This window comes from Protopterus annectens, chromosome 8.part0 (assembly GCF_019279795.1).
Source record: "Protopterus annectens isolate FY-2018-M chromosome 8.part0, PAN1.0, whole genome shotgun sequence".
NCBI classification, from domain to species: domain Eukaryota; kingdom Metazoa; phylum Chordata; order Ceratodontiformes; family Protopteridae; genus Protopterus; species Protopterus annectens.
Window position 1 is genome coordinate 234849738 of NC_056741.1, and position 15834 is coordinate 234865571.

At 41.2% G+C, this 15834-nt stretch overlaps 1 protein-coding gene across 1 annotated transcript in view; it reads left to right on the top strand.

Moving 5' to 3' along the window:
* The window catches only part of LOC122808202 (rootletin-like), a 295087-nt gene that overhangs the window by 106844 nt on the left and 172409 nt on the right, over window positions 1-15834 (top strand). The window contains exon 3 of the mRNA XM_044079171.1: window positions 885-1034. Within this exon, the coding sequence (XP_043935106.1) occupies window positions 885-1034 (150 nt within the window). The remainder of the gene's footprint in view (window positions 1-884; window positions 1035-15834) is intronic.

Sequence of the window (15834 nt, forward strand, 5' to 3'; positions counted from 1 at the left end):
GCGGCTCAAGCAGCAAGTGCAGGCGAGTGTGACAAACAATTTTTTGTGAGTAGGGGCTGGTTCCATTGCTTTAAAATGAGAGCTAATTTACATAACATTAAAATTCAATGAGAAGCGGCAAGTGCCAATGTAAGTGCTGCAAGGGATTTTCCTAAAATGTTGGAATAAATTATTGAAGAGGGAGGATATTTGTCTGAGCAAATATTTAATACAGATGAGACTGGCTTATTTTGGAAGAAAATGCCTGAAAAAAAACTACATTTCAAAAGAGGAAAAAAGTGCAGCAGGACATAAGGCAACAAAAGATAGGCTAACATTATTGTTTGGGGGGTAATGCTTTTGGTGATTTTAAGTTGAAACCCTTGCTTGTGTATCACTGCTTAAATCCGAGGGCACTACAGCATGTCATTAAGGCATCTCTTCCTGTTATTTGGAAGGCAAATGCAAAGGCTTGGATTACAATTGCTGGCTCCGAAGATTGGTTCTTGAACCATTTTGTTCCTGCCGTTCAAAGGTATTGCTTGGCCAAAAACATTCCTTTTAAAATTCTCCTTCTACTTGACAATGCACCTGGACATCCAAACAGTTTAGATTACTTAAACTCCAATGTAAGGATTGTATTTTTACCCACCAACCCCACATCGCTACTTCAGCCAATGAATCACAGTGTAATAGCCTCATGTAGGGCCTGTTATTTACAGCGGACATTCTTACAAGCAGTCAGGGCTACCCAAGATAATGCGATGACCTTAAGGGAGTTCTGCAAGAATTATAACATCTATGATACTATCAAAAATATTGCTGATTCTTGGGATGAAGTAAAGCAGTCAGATATGAAAGGAGTGTGGAACAAATTGTGCCCACAATTTGTGCCTGCTTTATAGGCTTCTACAGATGATGACATTGCTGAAGCCAGGCAAGCTGTGGCTGGTATTGATCAACTACAGTTAGACATCACTGACATGGATGTCATAGAGTTACTTGACTCCCATGGCAAAGAACTGACCAGTGAAGACCTTAATGGAAATGGAGCAGCAAATTATAGCATTTGAGGAAGAAAACAGGGGCACTGAAATTCCAAAATCAAAAAAGTTTTTGGCAAAAGAGTTAGCTGAAACCTTTTGTCTCATTGAAGCAGGAATGGCAAAGTTAGAGGAGCAAGATCCTAGTACAGAGCGGTTCATCCAAGTTTACCGTACAGTTACTGAGGGCCTGAGCTGCTATAAGGCCATTTATAATGAGAAAAAAAAGCTCTCTACAAACCTCCCTTGATGCCTACTTCAAGAAACTGACTCCAGTAGTAAACATCCACTGTCCAGCAGCAGAATTATACCTTGATTCTGCACCACCAGACCCATTCTCTGCAACAAGTCTATCATTTTCTGCATCATCCAATTAATAAAGTTATCATAATGTTACAGTAACTCACAAATGAGTGTTAACCTTTGTAGTAATTGTTATATTTTCTTTTTTTCCATTTGAACTGTTTAAAAACTGTTTCTTTAATGTTTTTTACAGTACTATACTGTAGTGTGTGAACATAGTTACTGTGGTGTTATTGCACTGTACTCACAGTATTGTTACTGTTATTACTACAGTATACAGTATTATGTTGAAGATTGTTTTATTTGGAAGTGTTTCTAAAGTGTTTTCTATGCAAAGAAAAGTAAAATAAATATTAGACTGATACAAACATTTGACTAAGTGACATTTAATAAGAACCATATGTACGTGTTTCGACTACATACAAATTTGACTTAAGGACAGACTAAAAAATGGATTTCGTCCTTAACCCAGGGACTTGCCTGTACAATTTTCTGCCCTAGCTATTTCATTCTCTCATCACCACTGCTTTGAATTTCTAAGCACTAATCACTCATTATTTACTAACTGCAACATCAACTTGGCTGGACCAGTTTGATAAGATAGTAGTTGTAGGGCTTGAATTTGTACTGTGTACACAATCTGGTGTGCTGTAGCCTTGCTGTGTCCACATGAGCACCTATGAACTCCAGGGGAGAGCTGTGACTTCTCATAATTGACACAAGTGAGCCCTTATGGACATCGTGTTTCAGCTTCATGGGTTGTGAATGCCCATGACTTTTTTACTTTTGAAGTCTTTATGGATACATTCAGGCCAATAAAGCTAAACCCCACTAGCTATGGACATGCATGTTTCAGCCATCTTACTGACCTCAGCAGACACCCATAACTCCTTATGGCATCCAGACATTTTGGGTCTGGCTTCTTTAACTAACAAGTTACCATCTGATAATAGGCAGTATTAGAAAGTACAAGGAATTACTTACAAAATAACGCTAAGCTTGCTAATCTAGGATATGCTGCAGTAGAGAAATTAATCACTATTTTTCACTTATTATTCATATTTTCATATTTCTGTTCATATTTTCATAGTGATAGCCCTGCATGTTATAGGGGGATGCACAAGCCAGTGCATTTCTTTGTGCCGGTCCCAAGCCCGGATAAATGGGGAGGGTTGCGTCAGGAAGGGCATCCGATGTAAAATTTTGCCAAATCATACATGCGGACAACAGTACAGATATACATACAGGATCGGTCAAGGCCCGGGTTAACAATGACCGCCACCAGTACTGTTGACCAACAGGGTGCTGGCGGAAATTGGGCTACTGTTGGCTGAAGGAGGAGAAGAGGGGAAGGCATGCCCTTAGGTAGGTAAAGGTTAGGACTGTGATAGTGAGGGTTGGAACTTTGAATGTTGGCAGTATGACTGGTATAGGGAAAGAGCTAGCTGATATGATGGACCGAAGGAAGGTTGATATATTGTGTTTGCAAAAGACAAGATGGAAGGGGAGCAAGGCTAGGTGTATTGGAGGCGGGTTCAAATTGTTTTATCATGGTGTGGATGGGAGGAGAAATGGCGTAGGGGTTATCCTGAAGGAACAGTATGCTAAGAGTGTCTTGGAGGTGAAAAGAGTGTCGGATAGAGTGATGTTTATAAAGCTGGAAATTGATGGTGTAATGATGAATGTTGTTAGTGCAGATGCTCCACAAGTTGGGTGTGCGATGGATGAGAAAGAAAAATTGTGGAGTGAGTTGGATGAAGTGGTGATGGCTGTACCCAAGGGTGAGAGACTGGTGATTGGAGCAGATTTCATTGGGCATGTTGGTGAAGGGAACAGAGGGGATGAGGAAGTGATGGGTAGATATGGTGTTAAGCAAAGGAATGCAGAAGGTCAGATGGTAGTGGATTTTGCGAAAAGGATGGACATGGCTGTGATGAAATACGTATTTTAACAAGAGGAAGGAGCATAGGGTAACATACAAGAGTGGAGGAAGATGCACACAGGTGGATTATGTCTTATGTAGAAGGGCCAGTCTGAAGGAGATTGGAGACTGTAAAGTGGTGGCAGGGGAAAGTGTAGTTAGGCAGCGTAGGATGGTGGTTTGTAGGATGACATTAGTGATCAAGGAAGAGAAGTGTGAGGGCAGCACCAAGGATTAAATGGTGGAAATTGAAAAAGGGTAATTGTGAGGTGTAGTTCAGGGAAGAGTTAAGACAGGCACTGCATGGCAGTGAAGAGTTACCGAATAGCTGAGTAACTACAGCAGAGCTAGTAAGAGAGATGGCTAGAAAGGTGCTTGGTGTGACATCTGGAAAGAGGAAGGAGGACAAGGAGACCTGGTGGTGGAATGAAGAAGTACAGGAGAGTATACAGAGAAAGAGGTTGCCGAAGAAGAAGTGGGATTGTCAGAGAGATGAAGAAAGTAGACAAGAGTATAAGGAGATGAGATGCATGACAGAGAGAGGTGGCAAAGGCTAAGGATAAGGCGTATGAAGAGTTGTATGAAAGGTTGGACACTAAGGAGGGAGAAAAGGACCTGTACCAATTTGCTAGACAGAGGGACCAAGCTAGGAAAGATGTGCAGCAGGTAAGGGTGATAAAGGATAATGAGGGAAACGAAAGGAGGTGATGATTAGTGATCAGCAATATGGTTTCATGCCAGGAAAGAGCATCACAGATGCGATGTTTGCTCTAAGAGTGTTGATGGAGAAGTATAGAGAAGGTCAGAAGGAGTTGCATTGTGTCTTTGTGGACTTAGAGAAAGCATATGACAGGGTGCCTAGAGAGGAGTTGTGGTATTGTTTGAGGAAGTCGGGAGTGTCAGAGAAGTATGTAAGAGTGGTACAGGATATGTACGAGGGTAGTGTGACAGCGGTGAGGTCTGCAGTGGGAGTGACGGATGCATTTAAGGTGGAAGTGGGGTTACATCAAGGATCAGCTCTGAGCCCTTTCTTATTTGCAATGGTGATGGACAGGTTGACAGACGAGATCAGACAGGAGTTCCCGTGGACTATGATGTTTGCAGATGACATTGTGATCTGTACTGAGAGTAGGGAACAGGTGGAGATATGCTCTAGAGAGAAGAGGAGTGAAGGTCAGCAGGACTAAGACAGAATATGCGTGTGTGAATGAGAGGGAGGATAGAAGAATGGTGAAGATGCAGGGAGTAGAGTTGACGAAGGTGGATGAGTTTAAATACTTGGTATCAACAGTTCAGAGTAATGGTGAGTGTGGAAGAGAGGTGAGGAAGAGAGTACAGGCAGGATGGAGTGGGTGGGGAAGAGTGTCAGGAGTGATTTGTGACAGACGAGTACCAGTAAGAGTGAAAGGGAAGGTCTACAAGAGGGTAGTGAGACCATCTATGTTATATGAGTTGGAGACAGTGGCATTGACAAAAAGGCAGGAGTCAGAGCTTGATGTCGCAGAGTTGAAGATGTTAAGATTTGCACTGGGTTTGACGAGGGTGGACAGGATTAGGAATAAGTATATTAGACGGTCAGCCCAGGTTGGAAGGTTTAGAATCAAAGCCAGAGAGGCAAGATTACGTTGGTTTGGGCATGTGCTGAGGAGGGATGCAGAGTATATTGGGAAAAAGATGCTAAGGATGAAGCTGCCAGGTGACAGGAAAAGAGGAAGGCCTAAGATAAGGTTTATGAATGTGGTGAGAGAGGACATGCAGGTGGTTGGTGTGACAGAGCAAGATGCAGAGGACAGGAAGAAATGGAAACAGTTGATCCGCTGTGGCGACCCGTAACAGGAGCAGCCGAAAGAAGAAGAAGAAGCCCTGCATGTTATAGAGAAGTATGTGTGATAATCTATGGTGTGAGACAGGAGAATTCATTGTCAGTGTCCATTTACATCACATTATACCTGATGTATTGTGTGTTGTCTCCTTTAACACTCAGTCATTGTCTTCCTTCATAGAGCAGTGCCTGCGGTCATTACATCTGACCTCAATATTGCAGGAGCTCTGCCACAAGGCCCTACACCTACAAGTTTACTGAGCATTTTGTCATTGTTTAATGTAAGCATATTTATCATGAAGAGCCTTGCTGTGTATTAACTTTAATAAGTTACATACAAGTACATGTGTGCACTGAAATAGTCTGTGCACTCTAAGGACCTCTTGCTGTGTTGGCCATTGTCCCCTTTTGCTTGACCAGTAGACCAAACTGCATATGCTAGTTATTTAGTCTCAGAAAATGACAGACAACCTGTTTTACTTGCATCTCTCTATTAATTGCTTTGTTATGGCTGTAAACTGATTGCTCTCTGTTATAAACTGCCCTGCCTAGTGGCAAATTAGTCTGTTCCTTATTTCCAGACTTGTCTAAAGCCTTCGACACAGTTTGTTTCAGCAAACTTCTACTTGGAAAGTTCTCACTAGGTCTCTCTCAGCTCACCCATCTGCGGTTCAAAAGCTACCTGTCCAATAGGTATCGGTAAGTAAAACAGAACTCCACGTTCTCTCCTTACCTCCCAGTCACCACTGGTATACTACAAGGCTGTATCATTGGTCCCCTCCTCTTTAACATTTTCACCAACACCCTCTATAGATCCACACAACAGGCCTTCCTCATACAGTGCGCAGATGATTCTATAATTATTTGCACATCTAATAACATGGTACACCTCCAAACAAATTACTCAGGAAGCTTTGTAACTCACAACTCATGCTCAACCCAAAAAAGACCAAACTACAAATTTTTTTCCCCAAATCCCTCTGTCATGAAGAAACAAAATTTGAAGTCCTCTCTCTTGATAATACAACCATTGATGTCCCTTCTCGTAGCAAACTATTAGGGGTGATAATGGATAATGATCTTACATTTGACCTGCATATACAAAATTGCTTAAGAAAAACTCATCAAAAAATATGAATGCTTTACAGAGCGAAAAACGTTCTCACCGAGAAGTAAAACTATACTTGCCACTACGTATCTACTCCCCACTTTTCCCTATGGCGTTCCCATCCTTATTAGCCACCAGGCTTTATAAAAAATAAAACTTGAACAATGCTATAACAAATTTGCTTAATTTGCAGCAAATACACCTTTCAAAACCAACCACTGTATAGCACTGAAAAGCCTAAATTCGCTAACATGTACAGAACTTCTTATCACCTTTAAAATTTCTTATCACCTTTAAAATTATCCAGCATCCATCTGTCTGTCCAGTACTAAAAAACATTCTACACAAGTATGCCCCCAGTTGGTTGTTGCGATCCAGTGACCAAAATCTCCTGTCTGATGTAGAGCAGGGAGGAACAGATTTTTTAAGACCTCAACATCCCTCATAAGTTACATTTGAGCGGTATGAATTAGGGAGTTGCACTCTGTATGTTGCCAATTCTGTAAATATCTCATATGAAAGTGCATGTTTGGTTAACAAAAATGTCCTAACAATACATGTCTAGGTTGTACAGTTTCCAAGCTATAAGAATGTGTTTGAGAAAGTTTAGAAAAAATATAATTTGAGGTTTGTGTGCATTAAAATATATTATAGTATAAAGAACATGAATGCACGGACTATTATAACTGTAAAGAATGCTTCTTGGAAAAGTATTAATGGTTTTATTTAATGTCTCGTTTTGTGGATAGTGTATATAGGTTTGTCTGTTCTTAGTTTCTTTTGCTTTTTTTCATATTTGTAAATGATAAGATTTATATTGTTTCATTATTTCATATTGTTTAAATGCAGTAAAAAAATTTTTTTAAGAATGTTTCTTACTGATAACATTGCTATTTTGTATAGTTTTAATAGCTTTTTTTAGACTCTTTTTTTTTTTTTTAGAGAATGGTCAGGAATTCAAGAAGCTGTGTGCTATTAACACTTAAATTATCTTAATGAATTAACACACTTAAAAACTACCATAAAATTCTATATGAAATCATTACATAACTGGAAAAAGGTCAGTCTTGTGCCACAGATTGTTTTGATAAATTTCATTCTATTATAATTACTACTCACTTGAGGTTGTAGATAAAAAAAAAGGTCTTCCCATTAGCCCAGTTCTCACGGCATAGCAATTTACCGACAAGTTGACAGATATTTTACTTCGGTTTTTCAAACATGACCTAGCAGCTCCTGAAACAATAGTGACTGTGAAGATGATCAGCTCTGACGAGAAATGACTGTTCACAAGCCGCGCTTAAGGTTAAAGAATTTAAAAAAAAAAAAAAAAAAGCATTCTACCGCCAATAGCTGTACTGCTTTTGGCAGTAGAACATTTGCTGCTGTTGTTTTTCTTTTCTAATTTATTTTGAAGAGAAAAACAGAGGAGGTTTTCCACACCCCCGAAAACAAAATGTTTATTTTTATTGTGGAAACCTACATACATGATTTTTAACTGCAGCCCATTTACACCATCGCCCTACAAGTGGTTCCTGTACTGTTAAAGTATTAGAGTGTCTATCACTGTTAAAATGCTGAAGTGTATTCATTAAGTTAAAGTTTGAAGTACCTGTGCAAACCCTGACTCTTAGTCATGTGATGTGTTCTTATTAGCTGGTGGTTAGGGAATTATCCCTGTGCACCACTGAGCCAGGACCCATCAGACCTGGATTTTTTGCTGCAGAGATTTTACACATTACAGTAATAAGGTAAAGAATTAAAGTTTCCCACTTTGAATTATCCACAAAGTAGTTAAACGAAAAAAGGGTTACAGTTGTCTTGTTTATTTTCCTTGTATAAAATTTAAGCCTCTTTGGGCATCTGCAGCATCCAAATGACAGGAAATGTGTTAGAAGTCTTCAGTAAAATGTCTTTTTCCCCCTTTGAGATTGAAGGAATAAACTTCTGTATCTCTATTCTTTTATTTATTTATTTTTTTAACTTTTTTACTTACGTTAGTGCTTCGGAACAGATTGTGTTGTGTTGTCCCTTTGCAAAGAGGTGGAGCAGGAGATCCCTTCTTGCTGCAGCTTTCAGTGTGTCAGACAGAAGCTTGCACTTTGTTTTGCTGATGACCCTTTATCCACTTGCTGCTGAGATGCTCTCAGACTCAAGCTCATATTTCCTCAGCTGCTTCTTCTCTCTGGTTCATCCTTAAAGTGTTGCAAGGCATAAATAAAATAAATACAGTGCCAATAAAATATCTGCAGATGCATGCATCCACACCTAAACATGATGTTCACTCATTAAAGAATGCTTGTTAAATGTTTCATTTCAGCTTTATTTATTTATTTTCGAGATGGTATTGGCTGGCTGTGATCAAGTCTGCACAGCATGGTGTGCCAAAATCTACAGTACCCTGTTATGGTTGTCTTAAACAGTGAAGGGACAATCATCTAAATTCTAAAACAAAAGTGCGGCTTGTGAACACAGTTAACTGCAAGAATCAAGTAATTTCATCTCAGTTGAACTGTGATTAGCCATGAACTTGACTTACGAATTAAAAACAGCAGCAGCAAAACGCTGTACCGAAAAAGTTGTATAGTAGTTGAGAGATGGGGGAGCTTCAGCTCTCCTAGTGCCCCAGAAAATCTGCCACTGGTATGTATTTATGTAAAATATATATATATATATATATATATATATATATATATATATCTCGATCGACTTAATATGTCGAAATCCCATAACAGCGAAATTTACATCAGTGAGATGAAAATAGCGAAATACCACATAGTCGAATATTCAGGAAGCCGAAACCCGAAACATTGAACCATGTATGCTGAATGGAGATCGCTGTACACTAAAAAGAATAGCCGTCTGTTAAAAGACAGCATACACAACATAAACAAACCTTCTTAAAGCTTTTGCAGGGGGACAAGCCACCCTGCACCCCCTATGTAAGGGCTGCACCCCCCACACCCCTTGCAAATTATATATACCAACTCCGAGATCACACTACAGTGGGAAAAAGGGTAGATTTCCTGATCCTCACTGTACCATAATCTCCATTGAAAACTGTTGAGGCAGCTGTAATTTTGTCCTGTGTGCTATATTCTCTTAAGTGTAGCACAATCTCCATTCAGCATACATAGTTCGATATTCCTGGTTTTGACTTTCATATAATACATTATGTGGCATGGTGGTATAACATGGTAGCCACTGGCAATCCACATATACTTACTTCCATAATAGCTCCTCTGATCAGAAAGTACACCATCATATACTATCTATAGACTTGTATACTTTTCTATTAATTGTGATTCATTTGAATGAGTTTGACCATTTGTGATTCAGTCAAATGAGCATTTAGTCAGATGTCATAAACCCATTTCTGTGTGTGTGTGTGTGTGTATATGTTTTCATAGGTATTAATATTTATTGTGTGTATACACACACACATATATGGGTGTGTGTGCATGTGTGTATACACACAATAAATAATATCTATGAATATATATATATATATATATATATATATATATATATATATATATATGTATATACACACACACACACACATATGTATACATATATATATATATATATATATATATATATATATATATATATATATATGGAAAAAAAAGAGCTCGAATGTCAGATTCATTTAAATGCCCACATAAAACCAGGACTCAGTGCAGGCTGCTCATTTAAGAGTGTTACAACTTGGGAAAATCAACCACATCTTTTTTATTAAACTGTCTCCCAATCCTCAGCAGAAGAACCATGTTCAACAAGAAGGAGACTGAAAGCGCACCACCACAAGTAAAGTGAAATGACCCATAGCTTCCAGAAATCCAGAATATAGACTTTTCTTGCATCCGAACAGCCACCTCTAAGCACCAGCTAACTAACTACAGGGACACATTTGACTCATTGTAAAGGAATTGGCATTTTTTTTTAACATTTTGTATGTCTATGGAAAAGGACTCGGCATAGTCTAATTTTCTAATTCTGTATTTTTCACCCATGTTGCTTTTCTATTGAATGTTTACTTGTTCATTTCTTGTTTCTGGTTTCTTATCTATTTCTGCTACTAAATTAGCATACACACAAAGGTCGGAGGAAGCTCACTAGCAGTGAGCGAAAGAGCTGATGTTCTTCGTGTTTCACTGTTGCAGTCATTACATGTGGTTTATCCTGCTGGCAGGCTACCCTCAGTCGGCCTGAATTCTAAAGTCTAGGTCCGGCGTCGGTTGCTGTCGCCTCTTCCCTGACATCAGTGCGCCAGGGGTATAAAAGTTGCAGCCGACGCCATTTTCTTCAGTCTTTCTTGCCGTGCGGTGCCCGAAGCAAAAGCAGTTCGCAAGTGCCGGTCGGCCGACTCCTGAGTTTTTCAAATTCGAATTTCAGATCCGAAGTCTTCATTAAAGCTAAGTACCCCGTTGGGGAAACTTTTTTCTTGCTCCAGACCGATGTCAGAAAAAGCTAATAATTGTATTTCTTGTGCGAAGCAAATACCTCATAAGGATTTTCATTCTTACTGTATTCCTTGCCTAGGCACTGACCATAATGTTGCTAGTTGTTGGTTTTGTGCTAGATTTAACCAACGCACTATTAAGCGTCGGTACGATTTTGCATTCCATTACTTTGGCAGAAGATTTAATTACATAATGCCGTCGGAACAGCCGACTACCGGCATTTATAAAAAGCACAAAGAAAAAGAAAAGGACAGGCATCCGAGATCCAAAACCAATGACGAGGCTTCTGCTAGGCCTGTCGCCGGTTCGCCGGTTCTCAGTGAGGCGCTTTCGCAGCCCCTGATGCCCGCTACCTCAGAGCCACAAGCCGCTTCTGACTCCCACATGGAGCCGACAAGGCCACTGGAAACTCAAGGTATTGGACACTCGGAAACTATTCCCTCAGATGGGTCCGGAGCAGCTGAGCAGGCATCGGCTTCTGAGGGTGTTTTCAGGCCTACACAGTTATATGTGAAACCTACTTCAGCTTCACAGGCAAAGACTAAAGCAGCTCTAAAGACAAAGAAACAAGTACAGCATTCTCCTGGACAGGCCTCCATGCATAAAAAACAGATGCTTAAAATGGCCGAAGACCTAATTACTTTGATCAGGGGTTCCCATCCCCCTCCTGATAAGAGGCCTAGGCAAGAGTTAGAATACGAATCTTCAGACCAGGTTTCCATTTCCACTGATTCCTACTCTGAACAGGAATATTCCCTTCCTCCCTATGAGGATTCTGATGCTGAAGAATCTATCCCTTTAGCCTCCCCTCCTGAGGATTATTCTTTTGGGGAGATGCTGCATACTATAAGGGAACATTTCCACTGGGAGAGCCAAGATTACTCAGAATCCAAGAAAAGGCTCAGAGACTTCCTTTTATTGCCTCAGCACAGGCCCCTTGCTATCCCACCTGTTTTAGACATTGTAGATGATGTATTTTCAGAGTCCAGTCTATCTCCAGACTCTTTACCACCAGTTCCTGTTAAGCCAGACAGATACTATAGGGCTCCTGATTCACATAAATTTATTTATAAAAACCCTGCTGCTGACCCAGAACCATCTCTCAGGGTCCCAAAGGGGTCAAGGCTTCTACTGCAAAAAACCCTATCCCCTCTGATAGGGATTCTAGGGCCCTAGACATATGGGGTAAAAAGATTTATACATCTGCTACCTTGGCTTTAAGAGCCTTAAATTGCCAATTTCATATGCTTAAATATCAGCAATATCTTATGTCATTGCTTAAACAGAAAATGTCAACAAATTCAGAATGTGCAGACAACAAAGAAATGCAGGGCTTATTGCATGCAGCTGAACAAGTTGGAAAGCATACTTTGCAATGTGGTTTTGATTATCTAGAGGCCTCCTGCAGGGCCGCTGTTACAGGTTCTGTCATTAGGAGGCATGCTTGGTTAAAAGAACAGAATCTGCCTGATCATGTTAAAGCAAAACTATTAGATGCTCCATTACAGCATGATACTTTGTTTGGTGTTAAAGCAGAAGAGGTGTTGAAGAAAATGGAGGACAAAGCTAAATCTATGCAAACAGTCAAGGATTTCTTGCAGGTACAGCCTCCCAGATTTAGCAGGAACTGGCGTACAAAGAATTGGTCCTTTCCAGTGTCCGATAGGCCACAAAGAGGCAGACACAGATGCCCCAGAGGCAGATCACAGCCCCAAGGCTCATACAGGCCTAAACAATGGGGTGCTTCTACCTCCGAGAGTGGAGAGGAAAAATCACAGCCATACAGGAAACAGTCTCAATGACTTTCCCCTTCCAGCACTAAGCACTTATCTTTTGGCAGCCCCTTTGGGGGGAAAACTAGCACTTTTTTCACAAAATTGGCACATGATCACCCAGGACAAATGGGTTCTAAATATAGTATCACAAGGCTACAGGTTCCACTTTCACACCCTGCCAAGGCCAAACGATATGCCAGACCTGTCACGCAATCAATGGGCAGAGGCACAAAAACAAGTTTCATCCCTCATGGACATGAGGGCCATTCAACAAGTACCAGAGCAAGAGCAGGGACAAGGATTCTATTCAAGACTGTTCTTGGTACCCAGGAAGGACAAAGCCTGGAGACCAATACTGGACCTATCTATTCTAAACACATACCTGGATATTCCAAAATTCAAAATGTTGACTCTACAGCAGCTTCTGCCCATGTTGGGCAAGAAGGCTTGGCTTGTGACTTTAGATCTAAAAGAGGCATACCTGCATGTCCCAATCAGACAAACATGCAGAAGATACCTCAGATTCAAAGCTGGCTCAATGCACTACCAATTCTCTGGACTGCCCTTTGGCTTATCTACTGTGCCCGGTGTCTTCACAAAGTGCCTGGCCCCAGTAATTGCATACTGCAGACAAAGAAGAATACAAATATATCCTTACTTGGATGACTGCCTCATTCAAGCTGAGAACAAGGACATTCTACTACAGCATCTGGCGTTTGTAAAGAGATTACTACCATGCCTAGGGTACACAGTCAACGAATAGAAATCAAAACTAGTACCCTCTCAAGAGATAATATTCCTGGGTGCAAGCTTAAATACAACTGCCCAGATGGCTTATCGCATGCCAGACAAACGAAGACAACTGACTACCTATTTCAAACTGTTGGCAACAAAGGCCCAGTTATCTGCAAGAAAAATTCTGCAGGCTTTGGGCTTCATGGCATCCTGCATTCTACTAATTCCATATGCAAGACTGCATATGAAGAAACTTCAGTGGTACCTAAAAAGTGTTTGGACTCAACATTGCCACAGCCTGGAAACAATAATTACTCTCATTCCCTGCCTACAACAGGAGTTTCGATGGTGGGCGAAGGCCTGCCACCAGAACAAGGAACAGCCATTCACTCTACCCCCAGCCACACAGACATTAACAACGGATGCATCAGATTATGCCTGGGGAGCCCACATGGCTGGAAGAGGTTTCAAGGCACATGGTCCACAAACCAAATGCATCTACATATCAATCAAAAAGAGATGCTAGCTGTTCAAAATGCCCTGACAGCCTTCAAGGACCTACTTCATCCGGGACAACTACTGATAAAGACAGACAATACCACGGTCATGTGGTACATAAACAAGCAGGGAGGCACTCATTCCTACCCCCTTTGCAGACTAGCCATGACTTTGTGGGACACAGCATTGACTTACCAAGTACATCTGCAGGCACAATTCCTGCCAGGAAAGATAAATACTCTGGCAGACGAACTAAGCAGAAACCTCACGGATCCCCATGAGTGGAAATTGGATCCACAAGTCTTCAGCATGATAACAAGGAAATGGGGATGCCCGGACATAGATCTATTTGCCTCACCTCGCAACTGCCAACTACAGAGATTCTGCACAAGGACTTATCACAGACAAGCATGGAAAGTGGATGCCCTTTCTTTCAGCTGGAAAAACTTAACAGTATATGCCTTTCCTCCTCTGCCTCTCCTCCCCAAGGTACTCCTAAAGGTCAGACAGGAAAAGCCGAAAATGATACTGATTGCCCCAGACTGGCCACGCCAGTACTGTTATCCAATCCTAAGGAACTTGTCTCAATGCCCAGCCTGGATCTTACCTCAAGTGCCTCATCTACTGTCCCAGCAGAACAATCAGATCCTGCACAGCCAACTCAAGACCTTAAATCTGGCAGCATGGCGGATAATGTAGTCATACAAAACACACCTCTCACTAAAGCAGTGATGGATGTCATTTTGGAGGCCAGGAGGCCTAGTACTAGAAAATCCTGTGCTGGAAAATGGAAGAGATTCTGTGCTTGGAACCAGGCACAAGGAATTGACACAGCTGTACCAAACATTCCTCAGATTTTGCAATACTTGACTGAGATGCTGGACAAAGGCCTATCTTTTTCATCTATAAAAATTCATGCCTCTGCCATTTCATCTCATTACAATACAGAGCCACCAATCTTTTCTCATCCTTTATTAAGGCAGTACCTCAGAGGGGCCAAAAATTTAAGGCCTCCAAGGAGATCACCAATACCTGCATGGGACCTCAATTATGTCTTGGAAAAACTCACCCTGCCTCCTTTCGAGACAGCCACTACAGGTGATATAAAGTTTTTATCTTGGAAAACAGCTCTACTCCTAGCAATAACTTCTGCAAGACGAGTATCAGAGCTACAGGCGCTCATGGCTGTGGAACCTTTTATCATTTTTTATCCAGACAGGGTTTCTCTGAGGACAAACCCGACATTTATGCCTAAGGTAGTGTCCAGTGTGGCCCTTAACCAAACTATTCATCTGCCTACTTTTTATCCAAACCCACAGAATAAGGGGGAGAGAATTCTGCATTCTTTGGACATACACAGACAGCTACGCTTCTATTTGAACAGAACCAAAGCTTTCAGAAAGACAGAGCAATTACTAGTGGCATATGCTGCAGGATCATAGGGAAAGTCTATCTCAAAGCAGACTATTTCAAAGTGGATAGGCCACTGCATTCGTTTCTTCTATTCACAACATGGCAAGCCAGTACCTAAGGGCATTAGGCCACATTCAACCAGAGCAGCAGCCACTTCAGCAGCCTTCCTCAGGGGAGTACCAACTAAAGACATTTTAGAGGCTGCTACTTGGAGTTCAGTGCATACCTTCACAAAGCACTATCACTTACCACGCTACTTTAAATCCAGGGCAGGCTTTGCCACTGCAGTTCTGCAGGGCCTAATAGCTGCCCCTAATGCTATTTAGCTCCAGCCTCCCAACCTTAGCTTTGAGATTCAACCCAATTGTAATGACTGCAACAGTGAAACATGAAGAACATAGTACAGTTGTGTACACCTACCATAAATGTAGATGTTCGAGTGTATTCACTGTTGCAGTCCAGGTTACCCACCCGCCATCCCCCTTTTCTTTGCTGGAACTTATCTGTACTTCTCTATTCTATACAACCTATGTGGTGTATTTGCTTGTAGATGAAGGCAAAATATATACTTTGGTGCATGCATGTTTTATTGACATATTTTTAGCCTACCCTTTTGGGGACACCTGACATCTGGGGCAAGAAAAACTGAAGAAAATGGCGTTGGCTGCATCTTTTATACCCTGGCGCACTGACGTCAAGGAAGAGGCGACAGCAACCGACGCCAGACCTAGACTTTGGAATTCAGGCCGACTGAGTTTAGCCTGCCAGCAG